The 27,480-nt window shown below is 45.7% G+C and overlaps 1 protein-coding gene across 4 annotated transcripts in view; it reads right to left on the bottom strand.

Moving 5' to 3' along the window:
• LOC123761800 (uncharacterized) overlaps positions 1-27,480 on the bottom strand; it is a 653,931-nt gene that overhangs the window by 43,372 nt on the left and 583,079 nt on the right. For all 4 annotated transcript variants that reach the window (XM_069330457.1, XM_069330459.1, XM_069330458.1 and 1 more), the window contains 3 exons: positions 24,087-24,245; positions 23,849-23,953; positions 6,315-6,407 (listed from right to left, as the gene is read on the bottom strand). In XM_069330457.1, the coding sequence (XP_069186558.1) occupies positions 6,315-6,407; positions 23,849-23,953; positions 24,087-24,245 (357 nt within the window). The remainder of the gene's footprint in view (positions 1-6,314; positions 6,408-23,848; positions 23,954-24,086; positions 24,246-27,480) is intronic.

Below are 27,480 nucleotides of genomic sequence, written 5' to 3'. Positions count from 1 at the left end.
ACAAGAGAAGGACAAGACCACGCCAACAAAACACAGCCGCCTAAGAAGGGACAGAAGGAAAAAGGAAGGACCGCCAAAGAACCCCACAATGCCGCCAAGAAGAAGCATGCAGGTGGGACACCAGCAACAAAGCCACCTGATCAACAGAAGGCGTGAGACTCGAGGTCGAGCCGAACCTGCCGAGGAAGAGGCGGAGCCGCGGGAAGATCTCGGATGCGACCACCGAGCAGGCAGAGCCGGAAACCCGAGCCGGCAAAGAAGGAGATGGAACGTCTGCTATACAGAAAAACCTCCCAACGCCAGTGAGCTCACCAGGAGGTCTGAGACCACGGCCCCGATTGAGACTCTAGAGAAGGAACACCGCGAGACTCTGAAAATGCCAACAGGCAGGGAAAGCCAGGAACCAGAAATCCAAACCTGGCAATAGAAGAGCCAAAAGGCACAAACAAAACACACAATGTATAGGAGAAAAGGAAACTGAGGAACAAAGAAGGCAGGCAGCAAACGGGAACGAAAGGCACGCCAACAACACACAGTCGGTGGTCATGTCCCAACAAACGACCAAACTGAAAAAAGTGCAAGGTTCGCCACCAGACCAGCACCCGAACCAAGGGGTATGAGCTAAGATGAGAGAACAGGAATTAAACCGCACCTCGGGCAAGAGATACGAGGAGAGGTTAGAGGCATTAAATATACCAAAACTAGAAGACAGAAGAAAAAGAGGTGATATGATCACTACATACAAAATAGTAACAGGAATTGATAAAATCAATAGGGAAGATTTCCTGAGACCTGGAACTTTAAGAACAAGAGGTCATAGATTTAAACTAGCTAAACACAGATGCCGAGAAAATATAAGAAAATTCACTTTCGCAAACAGAGTGGTAGACGGTTGGAACAAGTTAGGGGAGAAGGTGGTGGAGGCCAAGACCGTCAGTAGCTTCAAAGCATTATATGACAAAGAGTGCTGGGAAGACAGGACACCACCAGCGTAGCTCTCATCCTGTAACTACACTTAGGTAATTACATCACTGGGAGAGAGAAGAACCAGAGGGGACAACACCACCACATGCAAGACCCTCAGAGGAAATGAGAGGGTAAATAAAGACAGACCAATGAACACAAGGGACACACGTACCAGGGGACACAGGTGGCACAGATGCCCAATGAGCAATAGAAATGACAAAGAAGGATTCCAGTGTCAGAGTAGGAGACAAATGGAATGCATGAGGAAGGGATGTGGTGGAGGCTGACCCCACACACAACGTCACATGTAAATATGACAGAGCTCACTAGGCTCAGGAAGCCATACAGAAGTTGAATGACAAGCGAGAGGAGAGACCAAAAACCCAGAGCTCAACCCCCGCAAGAACAACAAGGTAAGCACAGAGGCCATGTATAAGGCAGGTGAGTGACAGAGGGGCAGGACGAAAGAGCCAAAGCTCAATCCCAACAAGCACAACTAGGTGAGGACAACTAGGGGAGCACAGAGAATCCAACGTACCTGGAAGGGCTAAACCAGGCACTGCAAGGCGGGCAAGGAATGAGTGACCCAGATAAGACCATTGTAACAAATAGCACAGACAAACAAGGAAGGCCCCAGGAGAAAACTCGCAAGGGCCAAACAAAACGCCACAACCAAACCCCAACACACATCCTCAGTAACAAAACTGCATCATAATGTAACCTCATAATATCCTGACACAATAACATGTACCTCATAACAGTCACCACCACCACTGTACCTCATAACCTAGTGGAGGTGGGGCCCCGGGACTGACTCAGGCATGGGTAGGATATGCATACGAGTAGGACTGGATGGGTATAATGAGGAGCTGCCTCGCATGGGCCTATAGGCCGCCCTCCAAGCACCTGTGTTCTGACGTTCTCACATTTGTACCCCAAAAACCAAGAACCAACGCCTGGCCGAAAGAGATGCCAGACTGCATAAACTCGCCTCCAGAATGTAGGCACAAACGACTCATAACACAATGTAGCAGAGAAGATACCAGGAGCACCGCCAGGGGAAAACGACTAGAGCCTCACATGCAGAAGGGGAGAGGCGAAGGAGGTGCCCCACACCCATAACATGGGTAAAACCTCGGCGTCCTCCCCATAGCTGCAATCCAGAACACTCCAATAGCTACGGGGCACAGACTGGAGAGTGAAGATGAGCTATATGCGAAGCACCCGAGGAAAAAGGACGCAAAACACAGCACTTGTGCACACCGCCCAGACCAAAGCAAACTCCCACGGTGCACGTGCAGGACACGATGTCCAAACCGCACAACCCGCTCGGCGGGAAGGCGCCAAGAAGGATGACTTTATAAGAAAAGTAGCCAAACAGTTCGTGACCAGAGTGATTCGCGTAGGAGCAGAAACAGCCCACCTCATGAGAAAAGGAGCCAAAAAGTAGTAAGCAGCGACATACATAGCCGGTTTATTTAACGAAGACAAGGGACCTAATCGGCAACCCAACTGGGCTACAAGTAGCCCAATCCGGCATCCCGGACAAGGAGAATGTAAAGAAAATGAGCAGTGCCGAGACAGAGCACGGAGAGAAGATACAGGAACAAAAGATCAAGATAGGACCGAAAACCAAGAATAAGCCCGGAAGAGGTCTAACAAGCTCTAGAAAGGACCGAAGGGAAGCCACACTGAAAGCCGACAGACGTTCCAATAATACGGGAAGTAGCAAAAAGAGTCCTGTCCCAAGAAAAAGGGGGTGAATAAATGGAAAAGAGCACCCACCAACAGACTCAAGGGATAAGGAACCGAGCCCACGGAGTGGTCGACGTCCAACAACACGTACAGAGAGGGGGGAAGGAAAACCCCCACTCCGCGTAACCGCAAGCCCCGCACAGAGGGTAGAACAACCCCGGCAGGGTCCAAGAGGGCCCGAGGCATCCCAAGTCAGCCCCGGGAACCCAGACGGCAGGCCCCGGGGCCGAGCTGTCCCTCCAAAGCCCCGGCCTTGCAAAAAAAAAAAAAAAAAAAACGGGGCAGCTGCAAAAAGTACTAAGGAAGGGGGCCCACTGGCAGATTCATACAACACGGCTGGAGCAACAGGCTCGAATGCCCTCGTCACTACCCCAGAAGGGAAAGTCCCAAGACAGCCCGAGTCTCAAAACCATCGAAGCCCCACCCCGACCCCGAACCTACAGACGGTAAGAACCCGGATGCAGGGAGGAAGGGGAAGACCACACTAGACCGAAACAGGGGAAAGACAAGGGGGCGTGGAAGGAAATCGAAGCAACCAACGTCCCCAAGCCCCAGCACCAACCAAAATGGGGCAGCCTCGGGGCTTCCAGAGAGCAAACAACCTAGAGCGTTGCCACCACCGAAACTCAACTTGCAACTTGCTGCCTGTACTCGCATAGGCAGCAGAAGACTGGGTAACTGCGTCACAAACAAGGAACAAAACTCGTAGGACTCCGGGCCGAATGTGCCACCGACCCCACAGGCAGGAGGCAATGACAGTGAGTCACCCTGAGACAAGGGGACAGAGCAACCCTCAAACTTGTTCAAAGCGAGGGGGAACTCCGGGGCCACATCCATTGGACCCATGTGCCCCCCCCCCCTAGGGGTTTCCCAGGGTTCTGAGCATTTACTATAATAGGACTTGCGCTCAGGTAATCCCAGGCAGGGTATTGCTAGCCGGTGCCCAAAAGTCTACCAAACAACTTTCTAAAAACTGAACCCCCGAGACGTGTACACTCACGGGGACCTAGCAGGGGGAACCACCAGAAGAAGGAAGAGTACTCAGTACATAAGAGGCAAGAACCAAGGCAGACCCCCTACCAGGCAGACAAACAAAAAGAAAAAGAAAATCCCGCAAGAGGACAACGTACCCAGGCGGAACAGAGCCGGCCGCCATGAATGGTGAAAACAAGCTGCGCAGTACCCTGCGCCCCACCAGTGCAAACTGCCCCCTACTCTAACGCGAACAAGGGAGACAGAACACCCTAGTACACAAAGGGCAGACAAAAACCAAGCAGTTAACGGCCTAGCAGGGGTAGAACCCAAGGAACTTGTGGAAGGTGGCCCCAAGGGCAGTACTTACAGGGCACCTAGGGAAGGAAACCCTAGGCGCATGCAGCCCGAGTACTGGAGAACCACTCCCGGCTCACGCACCACCTAGAAGACAGTCACCACACTCTATGTACAGTGCTAAAACAACCACTGGAGCCAGAGCACACAACCTCAGCCTTTAGCATCAGCCTTAGAAATGATGGTGATAGCTGGCACGGTGGGTCTAGGGCTCCCCCTTCCCCCTCCCAGGGAGGGGGAAGCTGCGCAGACAGCGGCGCAGCGACGTGTGACGTCATGATCGTTTGCTCGTTTCTTTTAGGAGAGATCTATCCACTTGTTCGGCTTTAGGTAGCAATTTTCACCAGAATAGGGGTTTGTTTTGGAATGCTTAACTTTCTGGGTGCCTGACCCGGTCGATGGCAGACATAGAATACTTCCTACCACACGGGGGTTTCTATAGGCCATTGCTCCCCTTGCCTCTCTGAGAGGGCGAGGTTCTGGCTCGTGGTCCCCGGTAGGCCCACAGAACTCCATACACATGACTGATGCCAAAGTCTGACATTAGCATATCAGCCTAGTAATCTCCGGGAAGCCGAAGGGGCTCCCCTGGAGCTTACAAAAAAAAATTCAGAATAATTTTTTCCTTGCACATCATGGGGATGTCAGGATTTAACAGATGTGCCATTTAATGGCTAACAAGCATGCTAAAATATGAGTATAATGTACTTAAAACATACAATTAATATAAAACCAATTAATATATACCATCAATTTCATACAAAATTTATTGTGAATCAAGTTGAGTGAAAAATGAAGTTGTCTAATTGATAATCACAGTTAATTAAATTAACTACAAATTATTCAATAGTGAAATATGAACTCCCATATAAAAATTTCTGGCATACACAATTCCTTGGCAAGTGTACTATTTCCTGTTATTAATCTAACATGTGTCATTTACACTTTCCAAAACTAAAGTACAGTACTGGTATTTCGTATACTCTTTCAGTCCACAACTCGGCCATCTATTCACAACATGAAAATGTTAGTGCAGTAATATAGAGCACCACTTGGTCTCCGAACCCCTTGGGGACGAGACCCGTCGGTTATCATGTAAGTTCGAAAACGAGAAAGGAAGGGAAAAATAAACTAGAAATGTAAAAAGAAAATTTTTCAAACAAATTATGAAAAACTCTAGCGGAAAAAATTACCAGGTTCATAGCGTAAATGCGACCGTATTTTGTTTGTACTCACCAATAAGTGAAGTCCTGATCCGCTTTATAAAAGTCCTTAATTGTTCCTAACTGATTATTAAGACGTCTGGCAAACATCCTCTGGATGTTTCCTGCCAGCCTGCAGGAACATACATACATACAGACATACATACATACATACATACATACATACATACATACATACATACATACAGACAGCCAGACAGCCAGACAGCCAGCCAGCCAGCCAGCCAGCCAGCCAGCCAGCCAGCCAGCCTGCCAGCCTGCGTGCCGGCCAGCCTGCGTGCCTGCCAGCCAGCAAACCAACCAGCCAGCCAGCCTGCCAGCCAGCAAACCAACCAGCCAGCCTGCCAGCCAGCAAACCAACCAGCCAGCCAGCCTGCCTGCCTGCCTGCCTGCCTGCCTTTCCATCCCTCCCTAATTCTCCCATCCTCCCTCACTACTTCCCTCCCTTCCTGCCTACCTCCTAGCATCTCTCCCTACCTCCCCCTCCCTCCCATTCACACTAATTCTTCCCCTCTCTCTAATATACTGTCTCCCACCTAAGCTTCCCCATCCACGCACCAGTCAGCCATCACTGACGCAATGCGTGCATTTGGAGCCGACATGGTGCATAGATGTTCCTTGATTGTGCAGATATGTAAAATGACGGTCAGTGAACAGATATGTTCATTCTGTTCACAGAATGAACACTCCAGTCTCGTGACAAATCAAAATAATAGGAATAATAGGCCGTGAATCTGTGAAGTCACAGGGTAGAAGGCACTCTATAGAGTAGTGGCGGCCGACACGGTCAGTGGTTGAAATGGTTAAATTTTAACCTGAATTTGAAAGCAACTTTCATATAGATAGTTCGGTGAAACTGAGGAAAAGACTGGCAGGTGTCTACACATTCATCCCAGTAAGCGTCCAAGTATACACTATAGTATTTAAATATGAGACATTATTATTTAAATTTATACATGAATTAAATCAACTGTACATATAATTATATTATTAGTATACTTGACATAAAAGGAGATACTAATTTGACATAATAAACAATACCTGGCTAATTATATCATTGGCCTTTTGCTCTCTTTCTTCCATGTACCTCTCAATGTCTCGCACAATAAAAGCTGGCTTCCCATTACTATTCATCTGAAAGGAAAGTTAAACCCAAAGTTGATTGAACAAAATAATACAAGGATGGTATCTCTTTCAAAATTAAAGAGTGTACAGAGCATGAAATGTAGACAGCAATGTAGAGGTAATGTTTTCTGTGTATGGTGGGGTTATGAGTGCATGGTGGTGGTGGAGGAGGAGGGGGGGAAGGGGGGGTGTATGTGTGTAATTACCTACCTAAGTGTAGCTACAGGACGAGAACTACGCTCGCGGCGTCCCATCTTCCCAGCACTCTTTGTCGTATAACGCTTTGACAGTACAGTACTGACGGTCTTGGCCTCCACCACCTGCTCACCTAACTTGTTCCAACCGTCTACCACTCTGTTTGCGAAAGTGAATTTTCTTATATTTCTTCGGCTCCTTTGTTTAGTTTAAATCTATGACCTCTAGTTCTCAAAGTTCCAAGTCTCAGGAAGTCTTCCCTATCAATTTTATTGATTCCTGTTACTATCTTGTACGTAATGATCATATCACCTCTTTTTCTTCTATCTTCTAGTTTCGGCATATTTAATGCCTCTAACCTCTCCTCGTAGCTCTTGCCCTTCAGTTCTAGGGGAGCGACTTAGTAGCATATCTTTGCACCTTTTCCAGTTTGTTCATGTGCTTCTTAAGATATGGGCACCACACAACTGCTGCATATTCTAGCTTTGGCCTAACAAAAGTCGTGAACAATTTTTTTAGTATTTCTCCATCCATGAATTTAAAAGCAATTCTAAAGTTAGAAAGTGTAGCATAGGCTCCTCGCACAATGTTCTTTATACATTAAATTTCATTTGCCAAGTTATGCTCCATATAGTACTTATTCTGTCCAGGTCTTCTTGAAGGGAATGACAATCGTCTAATTTATTTATCTTCCCTATTATCTTACCATCATCAGCAAACATGTTCATATAATTTTGTATTCCATCTGGTAAATCGTTTGTGTAGACAATAAACATTACCGGTACAAGAACTGAACCCTGTGGTACTCCACTTGTGACATTTCTCTAGTCTGATACACTTCCTCTTATTACTGCCCTCATTTTTTTACAATATCAGTCAGAATTATTTTTATTCATGTTAAAAGCTTACCTGTCACCCCTCCAATGTGTTCCAGTTTTCAGAATAACTTCCTATGTGGAACTCTGTCGAAATCCTTTTTTAGGTCCAGATAGATGCAGTCAACCCAACCATCTCTTTTCTGTAAAATCTCTGTGGCACGATCATAGAAACTGAGTAAATTTGTTACACAGGATCTTCCAGATCGAAAACCATACCTACGGTCTGATTTTATATCGTTTGTCTCCAGGTGTTCTACCAATTTTATTTTTAAAAAATTTTTTTATTTTTTTTTTTCCAATATTTTGACTATTATACTTGTCGATGACACAGGTCTATAATTGAGCGGGTCTTCCCTGCTGCCACTTTTGTAAACTGGAACTATGTTAGTCTTTTTCCACATATCTGCTACGACTCCTGTACACAGGGATTTCTCAAAAATCAGCTGAAGTGGAATGCTGAGTTCAGGTGCACATTCTTTCAGAACCCATGGTGAAACTCCATCTGTTTCTACATTTGTGTGTGTATGTGGGGGGGGGAAGGTAGTGATGCACTATGTATGGTGGGGTTATGAGTACAGGGTGAGGTGGTGAGTGTAGTGTTGTAATACACGGAGGGTGGTGTAGCGTTGAAATACATGGAGGCGCCTGGATACAGGGAAGATACCAGCAGCACTTAAATCTGCAGATATAGCTCCGTTGCACAAGGGGGGGAGTAAAGCCTTGGCAAAAAATTATACGCCAGTTGCACTAACATCACACATAATAAAAGTGTTTGAAAGAGTGATTAGGAATCAAATTTCTAGTTTTATGGAAAACAATGAATTGCACAATCCAGGACAACATGGATTTAGAGCGGGAAGATCCTGTCTGTCACAGTTACTCAACCACTATGACAAAATCACAGAAGCCCTAGAAGAAAAGCAAAATGCAGATGTTGTATACACAGACTTTGCAAAGGCGTTCGACAAATGTGACCATGGGGTGATAGCTCACAAAATGAGGTCAATGGGAATAACTGGAAAAGTAGGACGCTGGATACTCAATTTCTTGTCAAACAGAACACAAAGAGTAACAGTCAATCAGATAAAATCGAGTCCAAGCGATGTTAAAAGCTCTGTACCTCAAGGTACTGTCCTTGCACCGCTACTGTTCCTTATTCTCATATCTGATATAGACAAAAATACACGCCACAGCTTCGTGTCGTCCTTTGCAGATGACACAAAAATCAGCATGAAAATTACCTCTGCTGAAGACATTGAAAAACTACAAGCAGATGTCAACAAAGTTTTTGATTGGGCAGCAGAAAATAACATGATGTTTAACAGTGATAAATTTCAGGTACTCAGGTACGGCAAAAATGAGGATCTGAAACATAATACAGGGTACAAAACACAATCGAATCTTCCCATAGTAGAAAAACAGCATGTCAAGGATTTGGGAATAATGATGTCCGACGATCTAACGTTTAGGGAGCATAACCAAGCAAATATCGCGTCAGCCAGAAAAATGATCGGATGGATTACGAGAACTTTCAAATCCAGGGATCCCATCACAATGGTTGTACTCTTCAAGTCACTTGTGCTGTCCCGTCTCGAGTACTGCTCAGTACTCACTTCCCCCTTCAGAGCAGGAGAGATTGCTGAAATAGAGGGAATACAGAGAACATATACGGCACGCATAGACGAGATAAAACACCTAAATTATTGGGATCGTCTCAAAGCTCTCCAAATGTACTCTCTAGAAAGGAGACGAGAGAGATACCAAATAATATACACATGGAAAATACTGGAGGGTCAGGTCCCAAATCTACACAGTAAAATAACAACGTACTGGAGTGAACGATATGGAAGAAAATGCAAGATTGAACCAGTGAAGAGCAGAGGTGCCATAGGCACAATCAGAGAGCACTGTATAAACATCAGGGGTCCGCGGTTGTTCAACGTCCTCCCAGCGAGCATAAGAAATATTGCCGGAACAACCGTGGACATCTTCAAGAGAAAACTGGACGGTTTTCTAAGAGAAGTTCCGGATCAGCCGGGCTGTGGTGGGTACGTGGCCCTGCGGGGCGCTCCAAGCAACAGCCTGGTGGACCAAACTCTCACAAGTCGAGCCTGGCCTCGGGCCGGGCTTGGGGAGTAGAAGAACTCCCAGAACCCCATCAACCAGGTATCAACCAGGAGGGTGGTGTAGTGTTGTAATACATGGAGGGTGGTGTAGTGTTGTAATACATGGAGGGTGGTGTGGTGAGTGTAGTGTTGTAATACATGGAGGTTGGTGTAGTGTTGTAATACATAGAGGGTGGTGTGGTGAGTGTAGTGTTGTAATACATGGAGGGTGGTGTAGTGTTGTAATACATGGAGGGTGGTGTAGTGTTGTAATACACGGAGGGTGGTGTGGTGAGTGTAGTGTTGTAATACATGGAGGGTGGTGTAGTGTTGTAATACATGGAGGGTGGTGTAGTGTTGTAATACATGGAGGGTGGTGTAGTGTTGTAATACATGGAGGGTGGTGTGGTGAGTGTAGTGTTGTAATACATGGAGGGTGGTGTGGTGTTGTAATACATGGAGGGTGGTGTAGTGTTGTAATACATGGAGGGTGGTGTAGTGAGTGTAGTGTTGTAATACATGGAGGGTGGTGTAGTGTTGTAATACATGGAGGGTGGTGTGGTGAGTGTAGTGTTGTAATACATGGAGGGTGGTGTAGTGTTGTAATACATGGAGGGTGGTGTGGTGAGTGTAGTGTTGTAATACATGGAGGTTGGTGTGGTGAGTGTGGTGTTGTAATACATGGAGGGTGGTGTAGTGTTGTAATACATGGAGGGTGGTGTGGTGTTGTAATACATGGAGGGTGGTGTAGTGTTGTAATACATGGAGGGTGGTGTAGTGAGTGTAGTGTTGTAATACATGGAGGGTGGTGTAGTGTTGTAATACATGGAGGGTGGTGTGGTGAGTGTAGTGTTGTAATACATGGAGGGTGGTGTGGTGTTGTAATACATGGAGGGTGGTGTAGTGAGTGTAGTGTTGTAATACATGGAGGGTGGTGTAGTGAGTGTAGTGTTGTAATACATGGAGGGTGGTGTAGTGTTGTAATACATGGAGGGTGGTGTAGTGTTGTAATACATGGAGGGTGGTGTAGTGTTGTAATACATGGAGGGTGGTGTAGTGTTGTAATACATGGAGGGTGGTGTAGTGTTGTAATACATGGAGGGTGGTGTGGTGAGTGTAGTGTTGTAATACATGGAGGGTGGTGTAGTGTTGTAATACATGGAGGGTGGTGTAGTGAGTGTAGTGTTGTAATACATGGAGGGTGGTGTAGTGTTGTAATACATGGAGGGTGGTGTGGTGTTGTAATACATGGAGGGTGGTGTGGTGAGTGTGGTGTTGTAATACATGGAGGGTGGTGTAGTGTTGTAATACACGGAGGGTGGTGTAGTGTTGTAATACATGGAGGGTGGTGTGGTGTTGTAATACATGGAGGGTGGTGTAGTGTTGTAATACATGGAGGGTGGTGTAGTGTTGTAATACATGGAGGGTGGTGTAGTGTTGTAATACATGGAGGGTGGTGTAGTGTTGTAATACATGGAGGGTGGTGTAGTGTTGTAATACATGGAGGGTGGTGTAGTGTTGTAATACATGGAGGGTGGTGTAGTGTTGTAATACATGGAGGGTGGTGTAGTGTTGTAATACATGGAGGGTGGTGTAGTGTTGTAATACATGGAGGGTGGTGTAGTGTTGTAATACATGGAGGGTGGTGTAGTGTTGTAATACATGGAGGGTGGTGTAGTGTTGTAATACATGGAGGGTGGTGTGGTGTTGTAATACATGGAGGGTGGTGTGGTGAGTGTAGTGTTGTAATACATGGAGGGTGGTGTGGTGTTGTAATACATGGAGGGTGGTGTGGTGAGTGTAGTGTTGTAATACATGGAGGGTGGTGTGGTGTTGTAATACATGGAGGGTGGTGTGGTGAGTGTAGTGTTGTAATACATGGAGGGTGGTGTAGTGTTGTAATACATGGAGGGTGGTGTGGTGTTGTAATACATGGAGGGTGGTGTGGTGAGTGTAGTGTTGTAATACATGGAGGGTGGTGTAGTGAGTGTAGTGTTGTAATACATGGAGGGTGGTGTAGTGTTGTAATACATGGAGGGTGGTGTAGTGAGTGTAGTGTTGTAATACATGGAGGGTGGTGTGGTGAGTGTAGTGTTGTAATACATGGAGGGTGGTGTAGTGTTGTAATACATGGAGGGTGGTGTGGTGTTGTAATACATGGAGGGTGGTGTGGTGTTGTAATACATGGAGGGTGGTGTGGTGAGTGTAGTGTTGTAATACATGGAGGGTGGTGTAGTGTTGTAATACATGGAGGGTGGTGTAGTGTTGTAATACATGGAGGGTGGTGTAGTGAGTGTAGTGTTGTAATACATGGAGGGTGGTGTGGTGAGTGTAGTGTTGTAATACATGGAGGGTGGTGTAGTGTTGTAATACATGGAGGGTGGTGTAGTGAGTGTAGTGTTGTAATACATGGAGGGTGGTGTGGTGAGTGTAGTGTTGTAATACATGGAGGGTGGTGTGGTGAGTGTAGTGTTGTAATACATGGAGGGTGGTGTGGTGTTGTAATACATGGAGGGTGGTGTAGTGAGTGTAGTGTTGTAATACATGGAGGGTGGTGTAGTGAGTGTAGTGTTGTAATACATGGAGGGTGGTGTAGTGTTGTAATACATGGAGGGTGGTGTGGTGTTGTAATACATGGAGGGTGGTGTAGTGAGTGTAGTGTTGCAATACATGGAGGGTGGTGTAGTGTTGTAATACACGGAGGGTGGTGTAGTGTTGTAATACATGGAGGGTGGTGTGGTGTTGTAATACATGGAGGGTGGTGTAGTGTTGTAATACATGGAGGGTGGTGTAGTGTTGTAATACATGGAGGGTGGTGTGGTGAGTGTAGTGTTGTAATACATGGAGGGTGGTGTGGTGAGTGTAGTGTTGTAATACATGGAGGGTGGTGTAGTGAGTGTAGTGTTGTAATACATGGAGGGTGGTGTAGTGTTGTAATACATGGAGGGTGGTGTAGTGTTGTAATACATGGAGGGTGGTGTAGTGTTGTAATACATGGAGGGTGGTGTGGTGAGTGTAGTGTTGTAATACATGGAGGGTGGTGTAGTGAGTGTAGTGTTGTAATACATGGAGGGTGGTGTAGTGTTGTAATACACGGAGGGTGGTGTGGTGTTGTAATACATGGAGGGTGGTGTGGTGAGTGTAGTGTTGTAATACATGGAGGGTGGTGTAGTGTTGTAATACATGGAGGGTGGTGTGGTGAGTGTAGTGTTGTAATACATGGAGGGTGGTGTAGTGTTGTAATACATGGAGGGTGGTGTGGTGTTGTAATACATGGAGGGTGGTGTGGTGAGTGTAGTGTTGTAATACATGGAGGGTGGTGTGGTGTTGTAATACATGGAGGGTGGTGTGGTGAGTGTAGTGTTGTAATACATGGAGGGTGGTGTGGTGAGTGTAGTGTTGTAATACATGGAGGGTGGTGTAGTGTTGTAATACATGGAGGGTGGTGTAGTGAGTGTAGTGTTGTAATACATGGAGGGTGGTGTGGTGAGTGTAGTGTTGTAATACATGGAGGGTGTGTAGTGTTGTAATACATGGAGGGTGGTGTAGTGAGTGTAGTGTTGTAATACATGGAGGGTGGTGTGGTGAGTGTAGTGTTGTAATACATGGAGGGTGGTGTAGTGTTGTAATACATGGAGGTTGGTGTGGTGAGTGTAGTGTTGTAATACATGGAGGGTGGTGTAGTGTTGTAATACATGGAGGGTGGTGTGGTGTTGTAATACATGGAGGGTGGTGTGGTGAGTGTAGTGTTGTAATACATGGAGGGTGGTGTGGTGTTGTAATACATGGAGGGTGGTGTAGTGTTGTAATACATGGAGGGTGGTGTAGTGAGTGTAGTGTTGTAATACATGGAGGGTGGTGTAGTGTTGTAATACATGGAGGGTGGTGTGGTGAGTGTAGTGTTGTAATACATGGAGGGTGGTGTGGTGAGTGTAGTGTTGTAATACATGGAGGGTGGTGTGGTGTTGTAATACATGGAGGGTGGTGTGGTGTTGTAATACATGGAGGGTGGTGTGGTGAGTGTAGTGTTGTAATACATGGAGGGTGGTGTAGTGTTGTAATACATGGAGGGTGGTGTAGTGAGTGTAGTGTTGTAATACATGGAGGGTGGTGTGGTGAGTGTAGTGTTGTAATACATGGAGGGTGGAGTGTGTGTTGTAATACATGGAGGGTGTGTAGTGAGTGTGTGTTGTAATACATGGAGGTGGTGTAGGAGTGTAGTGTTGTAATACATGGAGGGTGGTGGTGTTGTAATACATGGAGGGATGTGGTAGGTGTTTGTAATACATGGAGGGTGGTGTGGTGAGTGTAGTGTTGTAATACATGGAGGGTGGTGTGGTGAGTGTAGTGTTGTAATACATGGAGGGTGGTGTAGTGTTGTAGTACACTGGAGGGTGGTGTAGTGAGTGTAGTGTTGTAATAACATGGAGGGTGGTGTGTGTTGTAATACATAGAGGGTGTGGGTATGTGTTGGAAGTACATGGAGGGTGGCTGTGTGAGTGGTAGTGTTGTAATACATGGAGGGTGGTTGTGGTGAGTGTAGTGTTGTAATACATGGAGGGTGGATGTAGTGTTGTACTACATGGAGGGTGGGTAGTGAGTGTAGTGTTGTAATACATGAGGGTGGTGTAGTGAGTGTAGTGTTGTATACATGGAGGGTGGTGTAGTGTTTGTAATACATGGAGGGTGGTGTGGTGAGTGTGGTGTTGTAATACATGGAGGGTGGTGTAGTGTTGTAATACATGGAGGGTGGTGTGGTGAGTGTGGTGTTGTAATACATGGAGGGTGGTGTGGAGGTGGTGTGTAATACATGGAGGGTGGTGTGGTGAGTGTGGTGTTGTAATACATGGAGGGTGGTGTAGTGTTGTAATACATGGAGGGTGGTGTGGTGAGTGTAGGTGTTGTAATACATGGAGGTGGTGTGGTGAGTGTAGTGTTGTACTACATGGAGGGTGGTTTTTGTGGTGAGTGTAGTGTTGTAATACATGGGGGTGGTGTAAGTGTTGTAATACATGGAGGGTGGTGTAGTGTTGTAATACATGGAGGGTGGTGGTGAGTGTAGTGTTGTAATACATGGAGGGTGGTTTGTGGAGTGTAGTGTTGTAATACATGGAGTTGTGTGGTGTAGGTGAGTGTAGTGTTGTTAATACATGGAGGGTGGTGTAGTGAGTGTAGTGTTGTACTACATGGAGGGTGGTGTAGTAGTAGTGTGTGAATCACATGGAGGGTCGGGTGTGGTGAGCTGTAGTGTTGTAAGTAACATGGAGGTGGAAATGTGGGTGAGTGTAGTGTTGTTAATACATGGAGGTGTGGTGTGGTGTTGTAATACATGGAGGGTGGTGTAGGTGAGTGTAGTGTTGTAATACATGGAGGGTGGTGTAGTGATTGAGTGTAGTGTTTGTAATTACATGGAGGGTGCGTGTAGGTTTTAATACATGGAGGGGTGGTGTAGGTGAGTGTAGGTGTTGTAATATCATGGAGGGTGGTGTTGGTGAGTGTAGTGTTGTAATACATGGAGGGTGTGTGAGTGGTGTTGTAATACATGGAGGGTGGTGTAGTGAGTGTAGTGTTGTAATACATGGAGGGTGGTGTAGTGAGTGTAGTGTTGTAATACATGGAGGGTGGTGTAGTGTTGTAATACATGGAGGGTGGTGTGGTGTTGTAATACATGGAGGGTGGTGTGGTGAGTGTAGTGTTGTAATACATGGAGGGTGGTGTGGTAAGTGTAGTGTTGTAATACATGGAGGGTGGTGTAGTGTTGTAATACACGGAGGGTGGTGGGGTGGTGTAGTGTTGTAATACATGGAGGGTGGTGTAGTGTTGTAATACACGGAGGGTGGTGTGGTGAGTGTAGTGTTGTAATACATGGAGGGTGGTGTAGTGTTGTAATACACGGAGGGTGGTGTGGTGAGTGTAGTGTTGTAATACATGGAGGGTGGTGTAGTGAGTGTAGTGTTGTAATACATGGAGGGTGGTGTAGTGTTGTAATACACGGAGGGTGGTGTGGTGAGTGTAGTGTTGTAATACATGGAGGGTGGTGTGGTGTTGTAATACATGGAGGGTGGTGTGGTGTTGTAATACATGGAGGGTGGTGTGGTGTTGTAATACATGGAGGGTGGTGTGGTGAGTGTAGTGTTGTAATACATGGAGGGTGGTGTGGTGTTGTAATACATGGAGGGTGGTGTGGTGAGTGTAGTGTTGTAATACATGGAGGGTGGTGTGGTGAGTGTAGTGTTGTAATACATGGAGGGTGGTGTGGTGAGTGTAGTGTTGTAATACATGGAGGGTGGTGTAGTGTTGTAATACATGGAGGGTGGTGTAGTGTTGTAATACATGGAGGGTGGTGTAGTGTTGTAATACATGGAGGGTGGTGTGGTGAGTGTAGTGTTGTAATACATGGAGGGTGGTGTGGTGAGTGTAGTGTTGTAATACATGGAGGGTGGTGTAGTGTTGTAATACATGGAGGGTGGTGTAGTGAGTGTAGTGTTGTAATACATGGAGGGTGGTGTGGTGAGTGTAGTGTTGTAATACATGGAGGGTGGTTTGTCGTGTTGTAATACATGGAGGGTGGTGTGGTTGTTGTAATACATGGAGGGTTGGTGTGGTGAGTGTAGTGTTGTAATACCATGGAGGGGGTGTAGTGTTGTAATACATGGAGGGGTGTGTGGTGAGTGTAGTGTGTAATACCTGGAGGGTGGTTTAGTGTTGTTAAATACATGGAGGGTGGTGTAGTGAGTGTAGTGTTGTGAATACATGGAGGGTGGTGTGGTGAGTGTAGTGTTGTAATACATGGAGGGTGGTGGTAGTGTTGTAATACATGGAGGTGGGTGTAGTGAGTGGTAGTGTTTGTAATACATGGAGGGTGGTGTGGTGAGTGTAGTGTTGTATATGGATGGTGAGTGTAGTGTTTGTAATAAATGGAGGGCTTGTGTGGTGAGTGTAGTGTTGTAAATACATGGAGGGTGGTTGTAGTGTTGTAATACATGGGAGGGTGGTGTAGTGAGTGAGTGTTGTAATACATGGATGGGTGGTGTGGTGAGTGTAGTGTTGTAATACATGGAGGGTGGTGTAGTGTTGTAATACATGGAGGGTGGTGTAGTGAGTGTAGTGTTGTAATACATGGAGGGTGGTGTAGTGAGTGTAGTGTTGTAATACATGGAGGGTGGTGTAGTGTTGTAATACATGGAGGGTGGTGTGGTGAGTGTGGTGTTGTAATACATGGAGGGTGGTGTAGTGTTGTAATACATGGAGGGTGGTGTGGTGAGTGTGGTGTTGTAATACATGGAGGGTGGTGTGGTGAGTGTAGTGTTGTAATACATGGAGGGTGGTGTGGTGAGTGTGGTGTTGTAATACATGGAGGGTGGTGTAGTGTTGTAATACATGGAGGGTGGTGTGGTGAGTGTGGTGTTGTAATACATGGAGGGTGTGTGTGAGTGTAGTGTTGTAATACATGGAGGGTGGTGTGGTGAGTGTAGTGTTGTAATACATGGAGGGTGGTGTAGTGTTGTAATACATGGAGGGTGGTGTAGTGTTGTAATACATGGAGGGTGGTGTGGTGAGTGTAGTGTTGTAATACATGGAGGGTGGTGTAGTGTTGTCATACATGGAGGGTGTGTAGGTGAGGTGTAGTGTGTAATACATGGAGGGTGGTGTAGTTTGTGTAATACTACGGAGGGTGGTGTGGTGGTTGTAATACATGGAGGGTGGTGTGGTGTTGTAATACTATTGGGAGGGTGGTGGTGGTGAGTGTAGTGTTGGAATACTGGGAGGGTGGGTAGTGTTGTCTTACATGGAGGTTGGTGGTGGTGTTGTAATACATGGAGGGTGGTGTGGTGAGTGTAGTGTTGTAATACATGAAGGGTGGTATGTGAGTGTTCAGTGTTGTAATACATGGAGGGTGTGTAGTGGTTGTTAATACATGGGAGGGTGGTGTAGTTCGAGTGTAGTGTTGTAATTTACATGGAGCGGTGGTGTGGTGAGTGTAGGTTGTAATACACTGGAGGGTGGTGTAGTGTGAATACATGGAGGGGTGGTGTAGTGGCAGTGTAGTGTTGTAATACATGGAGGGTGGTGTGGTGAGTGTAGTGTTGTAATTTACATGGAGGTTGGTGTAGTGTTGTAATACATGGAGGTTGGTGTGGTGAGTGTAGTGTTGTAATACATGGAGGGTGGTGTAGTGTTGTAATACATGGAGGGTGGTGTGTGAGTGTAGTGTTGTAATACATGGAGGGTGGTGTGGTGAGTGTAGGTGTTGTAATACATGGAGGTGGTGTAGTGTTGTAATACATGGAGGGTGGTGTAGTGTTGTATACATGGAGGTGGTGTAGTGAGTGTAGTTGTTGTAATACATGGAGGGGTGGTGTAGTGTTGTAATACATGGAGGGTGGTGTGGTGAGGGTAGTGTTGTAATACATGGAGTGGTGGTGTGGTGTTGTATACATGGAGGGTGGTGTAGTGAATGTAGGGTGGGTGTGTTGTAATACATGGAGGTGGTGTGAGTGTAGTGTTGTAATACATGGAGGGAGGGTGGTGTAGTGTTGTAATACATGGAGGGTGGTGTGGTGAGTGTAGTGTTGTAATACATGGAGGGTGGTGTAGTGAGTGTAGTGTTGTAATACATGGAGGGTGGTGTAGTGTTGTAATACATGGAGGGGGTGTAGTGAGGTGTAGTGTTGTAATACATGGAGGGTGTGTAGGTGTTTGTAATACATGGAGGGTGGTGTAGTGTTGTAATACATGGAGGGTGGTGTGGTGAGTGTAGTGTTGTAATACATGGAGGGTGGTGTGAGTGAGTGTAGTGTTGTAATACATGGAGGGTGGTTGTAGTGTTGTAATACATCGGAGGGTGGTGGGTGAGTGTGGTGTTGTAATACATGGAGGGTGGTGTAGTGTTGTAATACATGGAGGGTGGTTGTAGTGTTGTAATACATGGAGGGTGGTGTGGTGAGTGTAGTGTTGTAATACATGGAGGGTGGTGTGGTGAGTGTAGTGTTGTAATACATGGAGGTGGTGTAGTGTTGTAATACATGGAGGGTGGTGTAGTGAGTGTAGTGTTGTAATACATGGAGGGTGGTGTGGTGAGTGTAGTGTTGTAATACATGGAGGGTGGTGTAGTGTTGTAATACATGGAGGGTGGTGTGGTGAGTTGTAATACATGGAGGGTGGTGTGGTGAGTGTAGTGTTGTAATACATGGAGGGTGGTGTGGTGAGTGTAGTGTTGTAATACATGGAGGGTGGTGTAGTGTTGTAATACATGGAGGGTGGTGTAGTGAGTGTAGTGTTGTAATACATGGAGGGTGGTGTGGTGAGTGTAGTGTTGTAATACATGGAGGGTGGTGTAGTGTTGTAATACATGGAGGGTGGTGTAGTGAGTGTAGTGTTGTAATACATGGAGGGTGGTGTGGTGAGTGTAGTGTTGTAATACATGGAGGGTGGTGTAGTGTTGTAATACATGGAGGTTGGTGTGGTGAGTGTAGTGTTGTAATACATGGAGGGTGGTGTAGTGTTGTAATACATGGAGGGTGGTGTGGTGTTGTAATACATGGAGGGTGGTGTGGTGAGTGTAGTGTTGTAATACATGGAGGGTGGTGTGGTGTTGTAATACATGGAGGGTGGTGTAGTGTTGTAATACATGGAGGGTGGTGTAGTGAGTGTAGTGTTGTAATACATGGAGGGTGGTGTAGTGTTGTAATACATGGAGGGTGGTGTGGTGAGTGTAGTGTTGTAATACATGGAGGGTGGTGTGGTGAGTGTAGTGTTGTAATACATGGAGGGTGGTGTAGTGTTGTAATACATGGAGGGTGGTGTAGTGTTATGTTAATACATGGAGGGTGGTGTGGTGAGTGTAGTGTTGTAATACATGGAGGGTGGTGTAGTGTTGTAATACATGGAGGGTGGTGTAGTGAGTGTAGTGTTGTAATACATGGAGGGTGGTGTAGTGAGTGTAGTGTTGTAATACATGGAGGGTGGTGTAGTGTTGTAATACATGGAGGGTGGTGTGGTGAGTGTAGTGTTGTAATACATGGAGGCTGGTGTAGTGTTGTAATACATGGAGGGTGGTGTGGTGTTGTAATACATGGAGGGTGGTGTGGTGAGTGTAGTGTTGTAATACATGGAGGGTGTGTAGTGAGTGTAGTGTTGTAATACATGGAGGGTGGTGTAGTGTTGTAATACATGGAGGGTGGTGTAGTGAGTGTAGTGTTGTAATACATGGAGGGTGGTGTGTGCGTGTAGTGTTGTAATACATGGAGGGTGGTGTAGTGTTGTAATACATGGAGGGTGGTGTAGGGTGTAGTGTTGTAATACATGGAGGGGTGGTGTGGTGAGTGTAGTGTTGTAATACATGGAGGGGGTAGTGAGTGTAGTGTTGTAATACATGGAGGGTGTGTTGGTGAGTGTGTTGTAATACATGGGAGGGTGTGTAGTGTTGTAATACATGGGAGGGTGGTGTAGTGTTGTAATACATGTAGGGGTGGGTGTAGTGAGTGTAGTGTTGTAATACATGGAGGGTGGTGTAGTGAGTGTAAGACATGGATTTGTGTTGGTGTAGTGTTGTAATACATGGAAGGGTGGTGTAGTGTTGTAATACACGGAGGGTGGTGTGGTGAGTGTAGTGTTGTAATACATGGAGGTGGTGTGAGTGAGTGTAGTGTTGTAATACATGGAGGGTGGTGTAGTTGTTGTAATACACGGAGGGTGGTGTGGTGAGTGTAGTGTTGTAATAACATGGAGGGTGGTGTGGTGAGTGTAGTGTTGTAAATACATGGAGGGTGGTGTAGTGATGGTTTGGTAAATACATGCAGGGTGGTGTGGTGAGTGTAGTGTTGTAATACATGGAGAGGTGGTGTAGTGTTGTAATACATGGAGGGTGGTGTGTGGTGTAGTGTTGTAAATACATGGAGGTGGTGTGGGTTGAGTGTAGTGTTTAATACATGGAGGGTGGTGTGGTGAGTGGTAGTGTTGTAATAACATGGAGGGGTGGTGTAGGTGTTGTAATACATGGAGGGTGGTGTAGGTGAGTGTCAGTGTTGTAATACATGGAGGGTGGTGTGGTGAGTGTAGTGTTGTAATACATGGAGGGTGGTGTAGTGTTGTAATACATGGAGGGTGGTGTAGTGAGTGTAGTGTTGTAATACATGGAGGGTGGTGTGGTGAGTGTAGTGTTGTAATACATGGAGGGTGGTGTGGTGTTGTAATACATGGAGGGTGGTGTAGTGAGTGTAGTGTTGTAATACATGGAGGGTGGTGTAGTGAGTGTAGTGTTGTAATACATGGAGGGTGGTGTAGTGTTGTAATACATGGAGGGTGGTGTGGTGTTGTAATACATGGAGGGTGGTGTGGTGAGTGTAGTGTTGTAATACATGGAGGGTGGTGTGGTGTAGTGTTGTATACATGGAGGGTGGTGTAGTGTTGTAATACATGGAGGGTGGTGTAGTGTTGTAATACACGGAGGGTGGTGGGGTGGTGTAGTGTTGTAATACATGGAGGGTGGTGTAGTGTTGTAATACACGGAGGGTGGTGTGGTGAGTGTAGTGTTGTAATACATGGAGGGTGGTGTAGTGTTGTAATACACGGAGGGTGGTGTGTGTTGTAATACATGGAGGTGGTGTGGTGTTTGTAATACATGGAGGGTGGTGTGGTGGAGTGTAGTGTTGTAATACATGGGGAAGGGTGGTGTAGTGTTGTAATACATGGAGGGTGGTGTGGTGTTGTAATACATGGAGGGTGTGTGGTGAGTGTAGTGTTGTAATACATGGAGGGTGGTGTGGTGGTGTAGTGTGTAATACATGGAGGGTGGTGTAGTGTTGTAATACATGGAGGGTGGTGTGTGAGTGTAGTGTTGTAATACATGGAGGGTGGTGTGGTGAGTGTAGTGTTGTAATACATGGAGGGTGGTGTAGTGTTGTAATACATGGAGGGTGGTGTAGTGAGTGTAGTGTTGAATACATGGAGGGTGGTGTGGTGAGTGTAGTGTTGTAATACATGGAGGGTGGTGTAGTGTTGTAATACATGGAGGTTGGTGTGGTGAGTGTAGTGTTGTAATACATGGAGGGGTGGTGTAGTGTTGTAATACATGGAGGGTGGTGTGGTGTTGTAATACATGGAGGGTGTGTAGTGTTGTAATACATGGAGGGTGGTGTAGTGTTGTAATACATGGAGGGTGGTGTAGTGTTGTAATACATGGAGGGTGGTGTAGTGTTGTAATACATGGAGGGTGGTGTAGTGTTGTAATACATGGAGGGTGGTGTGGTGAGTGTAGTGTTGTAATACATGGAGGGTGGTGTGGTGAGTGTAGTGTTGTAATACATGGAGGGTGGTGTAGTGTTGTAATACATGGAGGGTGGTGTGGTGTTGTAATACATGGAGGGTGGTGTGGTGTTGTAATACATGGAGGGTGGTGTAGTGAGTGTAGTGTTGTAATACATGGAGGGTGGTGTGGTGAGTGTAGTGTTGTAATACATGGAGGGTGGTGTGGTGTTGTAATACATGGAGGGTGGTGTAGTGTTGTAATACATGGAGGGTGGTGTAGTGAGTGTAGTGTTGTAATACATGGAGGGTGGTGTAGTGTTGTAATACATGGAGGGTGGTGTGGTGAGTGTAGTGTTGTAATACATGGAGGGTGGTGTGGTGAGTGTAGTGTTGTAATACATGGAGGGTGGTGTAGTGTTGTAATACATGGAGGGTGGTGTAGTGAGTGTAGTGTTGTAATACATGGAGGGTGGTGTGGTGTTGTAATACATGGAGGGTGGTGTAGTGTTGTAATACATGGAGGGTGGTGTGGTGAGTGTAGTGTTGTAATACATGGAGGGTGGTGTGGTGAGTGTAGTGTTGTAATACATGGAGGGTGGTGTAGTGTTGTAATACATGGAGGGTGGTGTAGTGAGTGTAGTGTTGTAATACATGGAGGGTGGTGTAGTGAGTGTAGTGTTGTAATACATGGAGGGTGGTGTAGTGTTGTAATACATGGAGGGTGGTGTGGTGAGTGTGGTGTTGTAATACATGGAGGGTGGTGTAGTGTTGTAATACATGGAGGGTGGTGTGGTGAGTGTGGTGTTGTAATACATGGAGGGTGGTGTGGTGAGTGTAGTGTTGTAATACATGGAGGGTGGTGTGGTGAGTGTGGTGTTGTAATACATGGAGGGTGGTGTAGTGTTGTAATACATGGAGGGTGGTGTGGTGAGTGTGGTGTTGTAATACATGGAGGGTGGTGTGGTGAGTGTAGTGTTGTAATACATGGAGGGTGGTGTGGTGAGTGTAGTGTTGTAATACATGGAGGGTGGTGTAGTGTTGTAATACATGGAGGGTGGTGTAGTGTTGTAATACATGGAGGGTGGTGTGGTGAGTGTAGTGTTGTAATACATGGAGGGTGGTGTAGTGTTGTAATACATGGAGGGTGGTGTAGTGAGTGTAGTGTTGTAATACATGGAGGGTGGTGTAGTGAGTGTAGTGTTGTAATACATGGAGGGTGGTGTAGTGTTGTAATACATGGAGGGTGGTGTGGTGAGTGTGGTGTTGTAATACATGGAGGGTGGTGTGGTGAGTGTAGTGTTGTAATACATGGAGGGTGGTGTGGTGAGTGTAGTGTTGTAATACATGGAGGGTGGTGTAGTGTTGTAATACATGGAGGGTGGTGTAGTGAGTGTAGTGTTGTAATACATGGAGGGTGGTGTGGTGAGTGTAGTGTTGTAATACATGGAGGGTGGTGTAGTGTTGTAATACATGGAGGGTGGTGTAGTGAGTGTAGTGTTGTAATACATGGAGGGTGGTGTGGTGAGTGTAGTGTTGTAATACATGGAGGGTGGTGTAACACTTCCCACATTCTTGCAAGCAGGTTCTGCTCTACAACCAGATTCTTATGAATAAAAGTATTACAAAACACGTTGAACATGTAAAATATTCACATGACAAGCACTTATAAAATGTGCCAAATTCTGTAAATTAGAGACAGCACATACATTACTGCCAAATAAAAATACATGAACTCTAAATGAAAATGAGCCATTTTAGAAAGCACAGTTTAAAGTTAAGCATGATGTTCCAAGGTTCTCTACAACAATAGTATGTGTTTAGTAAGTAATCATAAAAGGAATAATATCCCAAAATACAAGCCAGCCCCAATTATGCAACTCTATTCATGAGAATATGGGGTGAGAATAGCTTGAGCTACCTCATCCCTTTGTGTGTATTTTACCTCAATAAACTTATTTCAATTTCTATTCATGAAAGGTCATCAAATATTTTATTGCACAAAATAACATGGATTTTAACTTACCTGTTGATTACTGTTAGAGTCCATAGGTCTCACTTGCCGATGGAACATGAGATAAAATGGTGTCTGACCACTGGCACTAACATAAGTTGTATTTATTTCATACACCTAAAATAGAATTTAAATAACAAGTGTATCAATTATATTCTTTCTAGCAATGTTATTCATAAAATATTAAATTCAGCAATATTACACAAATTCATTATATGATCAGCAAACCCAATGAAAACCAAGAACTTGCCTTTCTTTGTAGTAGATCATCCCAGATATTGCCAGACTCAAGACAATGCCGAAGGATTGTAGTCTTGATACTCGCTTCATCAGGACGGTTAACCTGTGTTTTGCTTACTGCTACAACATTGCCTACGAGTCCAGTATCAAATTCCAGGCCCAAATTTAACTGAAATAAAGCAAGAGTAATGTAATAAAATAATGTTTACTGGCAGGAACTTAAGTATCATGAACTTAACACTTTAGTGCGCGCGGCACTAGCTGAAAAAAAAAGCGGGTTGTGCGCGCGGCGTTCTGGGCGCTCAAGCGTGAACACAAAAAAGTTTATCATCTTTTCACGCTCTTAACATCAATTCTCGAGCTACGTTTTTCATTTTGGTATCAATGCGTTGGCAATAAAATTCTCTACAAGATCATATGCATAAAATGTCACCCAAGCATTTGCTATCCCACCACGAAGTAAATAAACACGAAGATGACTCGCCGTGACACCCAAACAGGAAGTAAATGTTCATACTCTTTCGTATGTTGCCAGCCTCACAGTCATCCTACAGCGCTTATTTTGATATCACTGAACTCGCAATAAAATTCCCCACCCAGACATATGCCTATCAATGTCTAATTATGTTCCGCACGAGTGTGGGAACTGGGCGAAGCGTTAGCCGTGATTTCAGCAGCGACGACACTGTTGTGATGCAGCGCTTTGAAAGTTTATACTTATTTCACTGTCATGACATTATTTCTCGAGCTATGTATTTCATTTTTATAGCAATGTGTTTGCAATAGAAAGTTCTATAAGAACATGGGTAGAATTGGCCAACAGAGCGTCAAATAAATTTGCAGCGAATAAGCTTACGCGAATCTTACGCGTGTTTGTACCCGTGAGCGTAAAAAGTTTTTACTTTGCTCATGTTTTTTCAAGTTTATACTTGATTCACTCCGTTTTTTTTTTTTTGTATAGTGTTCGGAATAAAATTCTCTACACAGACATATGCATATAAATGTAGAATCATGATCGCGGCCAACACAAGAGTGTGTGGAGTGCGCAATTACCCTCGTTGTGTCACCAATTCAATAGTCTCTCCTCTAAGTTACAATACTTTGCCGTTTTCTCAAATAGGCACAGTGCCTATTAGAGAAAACAAAAATTTAATGGCAAACATATTCATACAAACCCCAAGTCGATCGAGTAGTAAATACCCAATATAACACGGTCCGTAAATTTACGTCGTGATCCGACAAGCGGTTAGGCAAACCGCCCGTAAGTCCAAGTCGAAAATCCAGGAAAGTGTTAAGATCAGTGCTGGTCTAACCATGATTTTGGAAAATGCACCAGGATACTAATACCAACCCATGCCTACTGGGAACTAGGAGCTGGAGTCATCACGCAGTTATGCAGGTACTTATGAACATGTGCATCTTCTCTCAATCTTTGGTGACTTTGTTTAAATTTATTAAACAGTTTCTGAGCTCCAAAGCATTAGGAGGTTGTTTATAATAACAACATTTGATTTGGAAGTTTTGATGCTTGTAAACTGTTTAATAAATGTAAACAATCTTCCAAAGATGCATAAATGCTTGTTGACTCCTGACTCAGGATGAGCATAGAGCATTTTTTTTTTTTACGCAAGAGGAATTTGGGGATCAGTGATTTATTTACTCAAAAATGACGAAAACCCAACTAAAAGAAAGCAACTGTGCTAATCATGCAATGATTAACAATCATTGTTGTGATGTAAATATACCATTTTGTGACCACCTGTGTTACGGACCCGAATCCAGCGTCCGAGTACGGAGCAGTGACGACCGCGCCATCTGTGGGTCAGCTCCCAAAACCCCCTCCAAATGGACGACGACACCTGGTGAGGACGAGGTGTACTGGCCACGAGGGCCAGTTTCCAGTCCTGTTCAGCTCACAACACAGCCGCTGCTGACCTCTGGTGAGGTGGTGCTCAACGCCATCTATGGAGTTGATAGGTGGGCGTTTGGGTCTGAGCCTGTAAGTGAGGTGCTTTTGTGTGTCCCTGTTACTGATGACGTGTCTGATTACAGAGTCGACCTGGGACTGCTGTAATGGAAGTTGAGTCAGTCTACCCAAGGCAGCCGTCTCGTCACCAAGTGTTTGCTGCAGCAACTGTGAGTCGCCCCCCCGGATGAACACTGTGGTGTTACCCTGCCTGTGAAGTGGCAGTTGAAGGATTGTCGTACCCGGGACTGACTGGTGGAGACGCTTAACCACTGGGGTGTTGTGGAAAGGAGAGTGATCTGTGGTATCACACGAGGCTCCTGACTAGGGCGCGACCCTAGTATCGCTCGTGGAGTGGCCTAACCAGCGTCGCTGATTCGGAACCTGCCAGCTATCTGCTGGACTTGTGGTTGATGGCCTCCACGACGGTGCCCCCAGTGGAACTGTTTTGGCTGGCCTGTGGCCGGGGTAGACTCATTCTCGAAGGATTCGTCGTGAGGCCACGAGAGCACCAGGAGCTTGGCACCGTGAACGTCCAGGGTCTTCGGAGGAAGACTGCATCGTGTATTATAGTGTTTATATCCCCCCCCCCCGTGTAATCGTTTATATCTTATTTATTGGTGACGGTGATAATTATATTATATTAAGTTTTGACTTTATTTCCCTTCCCCTTTAATTTACTTGCGTTACGGATCACATCCCTTGAAAGCCACTACTGGCTTGGGGCCGGATACCCTTCCTCTAACAACATCAGAGTAAGAACCCAGTTGCGACCCGAGAGGGCCGTAACATAATTGGCATCCCCAGCGGGATCCGACTCCTTGTCAAGTATGTTTGACAGGGGTGGTGAAGTGGCGTAATCCCTGTAAATAATTCCCCGTGTGTGTGACGATTGGGACGTTATACGTCCTGTGCGGTGCTCGGAGTGACTAAGTGCAATATTGTGCAGTGCGGTGCTCGCTGTGATTAAGCGATTGAGTGCAATATTGTGTAGTGCGGTGCTCGGTGTGATTCAGTGCAATATTGTAGAGCAAGGTGTTCGCTGTGATTAAGTGCAATATTGCGTAGTGCGGTGCCCGAAGTAATTACGTGCAATATTGGCAAATGAGGCGCCAGGTGCGATAAAGTGCAATATTGACGTAGAACGGTACTCGGTGCGTTAAGTGCTAAAGTGAAGCGGTGTGTTAAGTGCTAAGTGTTCCATCTGTGACAATGGCAGAAAAAGCTACCATCGATGATCTGGACGATGTTCAGGCTTTTCTGAACAGAGAGGACTGTCTTGCCAGATTAAAATATCTGGGCAAACAGGAACTTGTACTAGTGAGCGCCTACCTGGAGATCAAGATCCGTGCCAGTGATTCCCGTGTGGAGATCTTGTCCAAGGTTCACCGGCATTTGAAGGCAGAGGAGAAACAGGAAGGCGAGGCACCTAGTATAA

This window comes from Procambarus clarkii, chromosome 24 (assembly GCF_040958095.1).
Source record: "Procambarus clarkii isolate CNS0578487 chromosome 24, FALCON_Pclarkii_2.0, whole genome shotgun sequence".
Classification (NCBI taxonomy): Eukaryota; Metazoa; Arthropoda; class Malacostraca; order Decapoda; family Cambaridae; genus Procambarus; species Procambarus clarkii.
This window is presented reverse-complemented; position numbering and strand designations above follow the sequence as displayed.